Genomic DNA, 9,038 nt, shown 5'->3' on the forward strand with positions numbered 1-9,038 from the left:
ATTTGTTATATCAGAGCTTTACTGTGAGTCTTGTCTCTTCACAAAATCACTTGATTCCATGAATTTTTGACCCGATTTCGTTGGTTGCCCTTCTTTGAGAACTCTTGAAATTGATTTCAAATGCCATTTCCATGTCTGGGCTACAGCTAAGAAGGCTTTCTCTATAGGTTATATAAACTCAGCGGTGTCAATTCTTTAATTTAATAAAAATCAAAAACCCCCAAAAATCCCCCACGAAAATCAACTTCAGGCGGGAAGCGATAAAATGAATAAAAAACAAAAACAAAAAATGGATAATTTCGCTTTATTCTTTGTGTAATTTATTTTACGAACTCATCACAAAGCAAACGTTGGAGATGTGTCGCTGTTGTTGCTGCTGCTGCTACTGCTGCTGCTGTCGCTGAAGCATTAGGAAACGAGTTAGACGAGAATTGCGAGCTTGGCAGAATCACACGCCAGGTTAGTCTAGCCCCCTCCCAAAAAAAGAACGAAACAAAACCTGTACGAAATTCAATTTCTTTCCAAGATACAAAAAAATGGTGTATATATGTAGTATAACAATGAACATAAGCTCGCTGCTGACGGCGACGGCGACGGCGACGGCGACGTCGACGTCGCAACGCCTCGGTCGGCAGCTAATCAATAAAACGCGTTAATTATTGTTTGGTTTAAAGCCTGATTACAACACCAGCGAGAGGCTTAGAACGCTAGCGAACGCTTAACGCAAAACACACGCGCAGCAGCAGCAAAAAAGAAATAGACAAAAAAAAAACAGCAGCAGCAGCAGCAGCAGCGAGCAGCAGGGCAAACAAAAAACGTCAAAAAGACGACAATAACCGCGCACGATAAAAGTCGCCAGCGGCCAAAAACGCGCTCATTGCGTGCGCTGTTTTCGCAACGGTAAATTAGGTAGCACAGCTGCAGAGAGTCTGGCAGCGGATATCAGATACAGAGATACACAGAGCCATAGATACGCGCAGCTAGGATGAGGATGAGGCTCGCATTTGCTGGATTAATTGTGTGTTGGCTGGCAGTTTGTCAACCGCAAGGTAAATATTTTTGTGCCTCGGCGCAGCACTAACAACAATAGCAACAGCAACAGCAACAGCAAAAGCAGCAGCAGCAGCAGCAATAGCAGCACCAGCAGCAACAGCCATAACAATAACAACAATAGCGAAACGAACAGCGGGCAGACAGGATAATGACACCAATACACTCTCACACGCACGCACACAGCGCACTTTTAGGCTTTGATATTACAGCAATAATTGCGAAATTATCGCAGGATTTTGCGGCAACGTGTTCGGCATATTGACAGGCGGCAAAAGGACAGCAGCAGCAGCAAAAGCGCAGTCAGAAAAAGGGCGAACCAGCGCCCACTCGCTGTACCCCTCCCCCACTCGCTCTCTCTCTCTCTGTCTATTGCTCTCTCTGTCATATGCAAGTGCAGCTACATTTACTTAATCGCGCTTCCAAATTGTGTGTTAACATCAACAGACATTTCAGAATATCCAATAACATTATATACATAATATATATAATGCTTTATATAATCAACGTTTTGTCCTTTTTTTTAAATTTTTTTTTTTAATTTTATTCGCCAAGCTACAAGTGCAACAAGTGCCAAAGTTAAAGTGTTTCAATTGAAATTGCACTTCAATAATATTTTATTTTATTTTATTTGATTTTTTTTTTGTTTTACAAGTGAACGCTTTATGTATAAAAATGCATAAAATTTGTTCGCTTTGTGTTAAATAATTTGAGTGAATTGCGAAAATATTTCAGATCAAATTAAGCTGAAAGTTGGAAAATATTATTCAATAATTCGACTATAATGAACAGTTGATCCTGACCTGTGAAAATCAAAAACTACGGAAATTGTCATTGAAAATAATATTTACAATATTTATATATATTTATATTTATATATATATATAAATATATATATCTGAAATCACAGTTAAGTCCATTTTTCGTGCAGGATTCAACTTTTTTTCGGGTTCTGTTTTTGTGTGAAAATCAAGGCAAATACATTTTTTTTATCAAATTTATAAGAAAAAATTGAAAGATTTCAATAACTTTTTTTTTAAATTTAAACAATGATTTTAATGATTTAAAAAAACGAGTAAAAAAAGAGTATAAGCACTCCATAGAAAATTATTTAAAAATTTGAAAAAATTTTAAAATATTTTTTATTTTGTATGCTTTATTTTTGACTACATATAAATTCATATAAAAAACTTTAAAATATTAGTTGCATAATTTTTTTCATATCCTTAACATAAATTCATTTATAGAAACAAATTTTCAAAAATTATTAAGACAATTCTATTAAATTGTTCTGTTTTCTATATCAATTCAATTCAAAAATTATTTAACTTATTATTTTTTTATTTATTTATTTTTTCTTTGTGAATTCCTTTTTGGTTTTTTTTTTTTAATTTTCTTGGTAGTTTGCCTTTAGAACAATTTTGTATCTTCCATATTATAACTGACTTAAAATTTTTAAGAGTATTTATAGATTATTTTCAGCTATCTCTATTTTATAAGAAATGTATGATAATTGCGTGTTTCAGGATTATATTTTCCGTGACAACAAATTATACATATTTCTTTGACTCTCACGTCGAATAGTTAGCATAAAAAACTTTGCCAAAATGTTGGGAGCAGCTCAAAGAGGAAGAAGCAACAACAAAGAGCCGAATTTAAAAATAATAATAATAATGGGAAAAATGTCGCGCACATTAAATGATATTCAAATTAGAAACAGCAAAAACAAAAAAAAAAAATATGGAAAAAAACACAGATGAGGGCGAGGGCGAGGGCGTGTGGAACAAGTTTGAGGAGTTCTTTTCAAGCCAGTTGCTATTGTTGTTGTTGTCGCCGTCTACGCGTGTGTGTGTGTTGGGGGGATTATAAATGCATGAATCTTGTGATATGTTTATCTTAAATATCGCACAACAAATAACAAAGTTTCGCCAGATGGGCAAAAACTTTTGCATTTACCTTCTGCTATAACTTAAACTCAACTTTCGCCCTCTCTCTCGCTCTCTCTATCCCTCTCTCTTTAGTTGAGGCGCAGTTCGTACCGTTCGGGCAGCCGGTATTTGGCGGGCAGCCGGCATTTGGCGGACAGCCTGGCTTCTTCGGAGGAGGTGGACGCGGACGTCAGGGCTCCACATCCAGAGCGAATACCAACGCCTACGAGCGCCAGGTGGACTTTGGCAACGATGTCGAATACACGCAGGGTTTATCCAACTCGCGCGCGGTAACGCGACAGAATGGACAGCGTGTCGTCTCCAACAGTCAGGCGCTCACGCGTGATTTGGATCTGGGTGGCCTGGAGTTGGGCAACACGTTCACGCGCACGCGCACCAATGCGAACGGCGCTGTCAGCGGCGGCGTGGCCAATCAGTTCCGCATTGGCAATTTGGGTCTGGGCGCCTCTCTGTCGCCGGACAATCTCCGCCAGGGCTTCGGACTGCAGCGTGGCGCCGATGGAGATGTGCGCTTGGGCTTGGGTCTGCTCAGTTTCGATCTGGACAACAATGTGCAAAACAGCAACACGCTCAGCCAGGCGCAAGTGAACGCTCAGGGTCGCGGCTCACGCGTCCGCGCCAACAGCAACAGCCTCACCAATAATCAGCAATATGGCGGCGTCAACGTCAAGGAGACGTACAGCAACTCGAATGCCTTCGGACGCTCGCGTTTCGGCCAGACGTCCGCCAATGCGGGCGGCTTCGGCGAGAATGCTGCCTCACGTGGCTTCAACTATGGCGGTGGCTTCCGCCAGCGCCGCACCCCGCAATTAGCCTACCGCCCGCAGCCAGTGTACAATCGCCGCCAGTTGCGGCCCAAGCGTCATGCCCAGTACTCGCCTTTCGGCTATCCCCAGCAGGGCTACAACAACTTTGGCTATGGCGGCTACAGCGGCTTCGGCAACTATGACGACGCGGAACGTCCTCGTCGCCAGTTCGGACGTCCGTTCAGCGGATTTTTCTTCGGCGGACAGGACAACTTCGGTGGCGGCTTCAGAGAGCCAAGTTTCAACAATGAGGGCGGCCATAAGCGCGGCCAGACACACTCGTCGGGCAATGCAGGTGCCACGGGCGGTCCGGGCTTCAATCAGCAGGCGGCCAGCAACAACTTTGCCAATCAGAATGCGGACGGTTCACAGAATGGGGGCAGCAGCAGCATCGGATCCAATTTGGCTGCAGACGGCAGCAGCGGCCAAGTGAGCTCAGCGAACACCAACCAACAGTCGGGCAACGGCCAGAGCTCGAACGGCGCACAGAGCCAGGCGCTCAACTTCAAGCCCGGCGAGCAGCAGGCGTCCAGCTCGAATGCGAACACCCAGCATACGCAGAATGGCAACAGCGAAACGATCGGCTCCAACAGTGGCTCCACGGCCACCAACAACAATAAGCATGGCAGCTCCAGTAACACGGCCAACACGAACACACAGGTAGTGCGCAACGGCAACCAGGAGACGGTCACATCCGACGCCAACAGCCAGTCGATCTTCCAGGGCAACAACAATCGGGGCAACGCCGCTGCCAACACCAATGCGAACGTCAGCTCGCAGCGCAATCCGAACGGCTCCGTGACGAACTCAGCGTCGAGCAGCGCCAGCGCCAGCAGCCAGAACGGACAGTCGGCCAATGCGAGCGCCAATGCCAGCGCCGGCGGCAATGGCAATGGAGCTGGAGCGGACGCCAATGCCAACGGCGGATTTGACGGCAATAGACGTGGCGGCGCCGGCGGCAATGCCAATGCCAACAGCAATGTCTTCGGCGGCTTCAATAGCCCCTTCTTTGGATTCGGCCGTTAGTAGCGTCACAGTCAATATGAACAGCACCACCAACAACACCACCAACAGCACCAACACCACCTTCTCTATATAGTATGGTCACTCTAATAACTCGTGTTTTTTTTAATTAGCCAACGAATCACTTTAAGCACTCGAATAAAATGCATTTGTTAATTTTAAATGTGTCAATGCACCAAATATGCACCTCGAAGTGCGAGAGTGGGCGAAACTCTTGGAATTCACTTGCACAAAAACACGTCTGAGTTGGAGTAGTTGGTTCACTTGATAGTTCTTTGCTATATTGTAGACTCGCTCATTTCTCTTTGCCCTGGTAAATGATAGATCCCTGAAAAGATCTAGCTATGTCAACCTGCCTATCGATCCTTCTGTCCGCCTATCGATTCGTCTATCGATATGTCTGTCCATCCGTTCTTTCGCATATCCCTCCGCCTGTCCATCCGCTTGTCCATCCGTTTGTCGATCCGTCTGTCGATCCGTCTATCGATCCGTCGTCCATATGTCTGTCCATCCGTCCTTTCTCATGTCCATCCATCTTTCCGCCTGTCTATTCGTCCGCCTCTCTTTCTATCTCTTTCTCTTTCTACCCGTCAAAGTAGAGACTTCCACATTACATTATTATATTATATTATCATTCGTCCCACAATTGGCATTTAGAACTCATAATTAATTTCCATTGGAACAGTCGATAGATAAGCTGCTGCGTAAAGTGCGCAATAAGCAGATTGACTTAAACGGTTATCAGGGTATCTCTTAGTCATGCACTCCCTAGTAAACCACTTTGACTTATAGTTTTTAATTGTTATTGTCTCTTGATACTTAATTGAAATAGCTCTAGTACTCTACCTACATCGACTCATGATTACCTTGGGCAATCCCTTGACTCACTTTCATAAAAAGTACTAGTTCTCCTTCATCGACTACCGTTTGTCCTTTACTGCTTACTCGTCAGGAGAAGGGTAATGCCATCTCTCAAATGATATCAATAAGACTCTCTTTAGAATCAGTATAAATAGCTTATTGTTTATAGCCTAACCCGTCCGTATGCACAAACTAGCAAGAGTCCTAGCCTCTTTGAGTAGTTCATTTGCAGCTGCTGTTTCAGTACGGCGCACACTCACTGTTCTTCTTTGGGGTTGCGCACATTTGGGTAATCGTAGCATACTTTGAGGCAGCAGCATTAAAGCCGTCTCGATCGCTTCTTTCATTCCACCAGCAGTGCGCTATCGCGCTCAGCAGAAGGTGCAGCTGCAACGCTGGCGCCCCAGGCCCAGGAATAGCAGCGCAGTCGAGGACAACGTCGAGTATCTGTACATCAATCGGTCGTCGCGCTTGGAGGACTTGCAGCCGGTGGTTAACACCTCGATCGATGCCTTCGGTGCCTACGACACCAGCGTGCGGCAGGGTCGGACTTTCAGCGTCATCTCGGACTGGTTCAGCAGCCTGTTCGGCAGCTGCGTCTCGCCCTGCACCTTGGAGGCCTACCAGGATAATCGCTGCTGCGAGACATACGTAATCGGACCGCCGCCACCACCGCCGCCGCCTGTGCCGTGCTGCACAGTGCCTGGACCACCACCGCAGCTACCACCGATGCCAGGGCCGGTGCTGCCACAGCCGCTGCCCCGTCCGCTGCCCCGTCCGCTGCCGCCGCCGCCGTCGATGCCAATGCCAGTCCCGCCTCGCTATCCAATGCCCTATCCGCTGCCCGGTCGCAATACGCCAATTATGGTCATTGCCACGCCCATTAACTGTTGCACCGTCTGCACGTTCACCTACTACGGACCGCCGCCCTGCGGCCGCTTCAACAATAACAACAATGACAACAAGCGAGTGACCATATACGTGCCGCCCCCTTTCTATGGCCGTTGACTTGTTGTTGAAGCTGTAGCCTTTAAGAGCCTAGTCTAATGAGCCCCATAGATCATAGTTCAGCATCTTATTGTTCCTGACTCACTCGCCCTCCCTCCCTCTCTCTCTCTCTCTCTCTCTGTGGCCCTGCCTCCGTATCTCTCTCGCTTTGTACGCGTTGCCTTTGTTCCGTTTAGCTTGCTTTACAATCTTGAAAAGTGCTTTGTGTCAGCTTTTGGTTTTCAGGCTGTCAGTCGCCAGGGCAGACATATGGGCCTGTTCCTGCCGCTGCAACCGAAACTGGAACTGCAACTGCAACTACAACTGCTACGTACGTGCAACACAAAGTTACTTTTGCCCCGAAAGTCAGCTGATGAGCCTTTGCCCCCTTAGCAGCTCGCCTGCCTATACACTATCCGAGGAAAGGCGAGCAGCACGGAGTTGCTAAATTTGATTTAGATGTTTCGCCTCTACTCGCTTACACATGTCTTTTTTTTTACTTATTTTTAAGGTTTATGTAAATAAAGTAAACACATTTTGTTGCTTAAATGGAAAAGAAAAGCTGAAAATAACTACATTTTCGGAGTCAAGTGGAGTGGGCAACCCTGCTCCCCCTTATGAGGAGAAGTTAGGGCAGCTGGGCTGAGTAGCTCAAGATGTCTCATGGCAGACAGTAGACTTCAGTTTGAAATGCGTTTTCGCTTAGATAAAACTGATAGAAAGTGTAGCCAAAAAACCACTAAAAAGCATTAGATTTTAGCTTTTATTTCTATCCATGGAATACGTGAAGTGTATTTGGTGTTCGGCTTGCTTGCCTGGTAGCTTCGCTATCTAAGGCCTGTCTTTTGTTGTTGTCCATTTTTGCGATATGTTTTCGGTCCTTTGTTGTGCCTTTTTGTGCCGTTGACTTTGGCTTTTGTTTGTGTTTTTGTTTGTCGGCTTTGTGCACGTGAGGACACGAGAAATTTATAACAGGCTCTGGTCACAGGCACAGGCACTGGCACAGGTCTCCGCCTGTCTGGCGCTGCCAGCCACACAACACAGGACATGGGCTCAGGCACAGGCACAGGCACAGGACACGTCACGTCAACGGCACAACAAAGCTGATAACTGCAGGCACTGCGCCACCGTCGTCGTCGTCGTCGCCTTCAGATTGTGATAAGCGCAGGAAAAACAAGCCTGTCCTCCCCTCCCGCTCCCGCTCCCGCTCCCCCTCCACATAGTGCTCCGGAAGCAGAGAGCCCAACACATCGCGCGCCTTTGTCATTTCTCATAATGTTAATTTATATTCAGTTCAGTCTAAGCAAATAGCACAAGCAAAAAAAAAAAAAAAGCCGCATGCCGTGCAGTGACAGCCGGGTAGAAGAAAAGTTACAGATAGTGGATAGGTTTGGCTAGGCTAGGCTAGGGTCGGGGTAGCTGCGGTAATAAATAGGTGCCATCGAGGGGCCATCGAACGTCGTCGAACGTCTTAGTTGTAGAACTGCTGATGGCGGCGACGTGCCGGGGCGGCGGCGACAAAGCGACGCTCGCCGAAGACCTCCTGGCCGGGTGCACTGCCATCTGTGGCCGAGTAGAGCAGCAGGGGAATCTCTTCGACGCTAGTCTTCTGCAGCTGGGCGGAGTTGCGTACGCCGGAGCGCAGCAGCTCGTTGCTGGAGAGACGGCGTGTGCTGGGACCTGGAGCCGAGGCGCTGGTATCTGCAGCAGCTGGCACAATGGCGCCCTCTAGCACCTGGGTGTCGTCGTTGTCGTCCTGCTGCAGTGGCACATCCTCGGGCTGGGCGACGGCGATGGTGTTGCCCACTGGGCTAGCACCGTCCTCGGACTGGATGTTGTCGCCAATGATGGAGCTACCCTGGAGCAGAGCCTCGATGTTCTCCACGTTGGAGAGACCGTTGATCTGGAGCTGCTCGTGCAGTTCGCTGGGTATGGCAATGGCCTGGACATCCTTGTGGCCGGAGATGCCATTGGGCGTGGGAATGAACTGAACGTTCTCGGGAATCTGATCGGTTGGGTAGACGGGCACCAGCTCGGCTTCGTTGTCATTGCTCGACTTCAGCAGGATCAAGGAGATGGGGACGATCTTCTTGAACTTGAGCAGCACCAGCTTCTTGATGGCGACGGCGCCCGGAAAGACGCGAGTCTGCGCGCTATGCGGCTTGGCAATCAGGCCGCGCTGCTGATGATGGCGATGTCCAGCCACGTGACGAGCTAAAAATAAATGCAGTCTTTAGTGTGGGAGCCAAGGAGGAGCTGGGGGCCAGCTACTCACCATCGATGACGGCGAACAGGGCCAGGCCAACAGCCAAGAGGGTAATAAGTTTGATTGCCATGTCAAATGGTAGTAGTCGATGCCAAC

At 47.5% G+C, this 9,038-nt stretch overlaps 2 protein-coding genes across 2 annotated transcripts; one reads left to right on the forward strand and one right to left on the reverse strand.

Moving 5' to 3' along the window:
* The first annotated feature begins 694 nt into the window (after window positions 1–694).
* On the forward strand, window positions 695–4,959 carry LOC111601615 (uncharacterized transmembrane protein DDB_G0289901). The gene is made up of 2 exons (XM_023318281.2): window positions 695–1,049; window positions 3,072–4,959. Exons 1-2 carry the CDS (start codon window positions 986–988, stop codon window positions 4,829–4,831), a joined length of 1,824 nt encoding a protein of 607 aa, XP_023174049.2. The 5' UTR covers window positions 695–985; the 3' UTR covers window positions 4,832–4,959.
* A 3,077-nt stretch (window positions 4,960–8,036) lies between these two features.
* LOC111601627 lies at window positions 8,037–9,038 on the reverse strand. Its single transcript, XM_023318296.2, has 2 exons — window positions 8,952–9,038; window positions 8,037–8,890 (listed from the first exon to the last, which is right to left on the reverse strand). The coding sequence occupies exons 1-2, from the start codon at window positions 9,010–9,012 to the stop codon at window positions 8,148–8,150; spliced, it is 804 nt and encodes a 267-aa protein (XP_023174064.2). The 5' UTR covers window positions 9,013–9,038; the 3' UTR covers window positions 8,037–8,147.

Source organism: Drosophila hydei, unplaced genomic scaffold (assembly GCF_003285905.1).
Source record: "Drosophila hydei strain 15085-1641.00,03,60 unplaced genomic scaffold, DhydRS2 tig00000349-arrow-arrow-pilon, whole genome shotgun sequence".
In the NCBI taxonomy this organism is placed as follows: Eukaryota; Metazoa; Arthropoda; class Insecta; order Diptera; family Drosophilidae; genus Drosophila; species Drosophila hydei.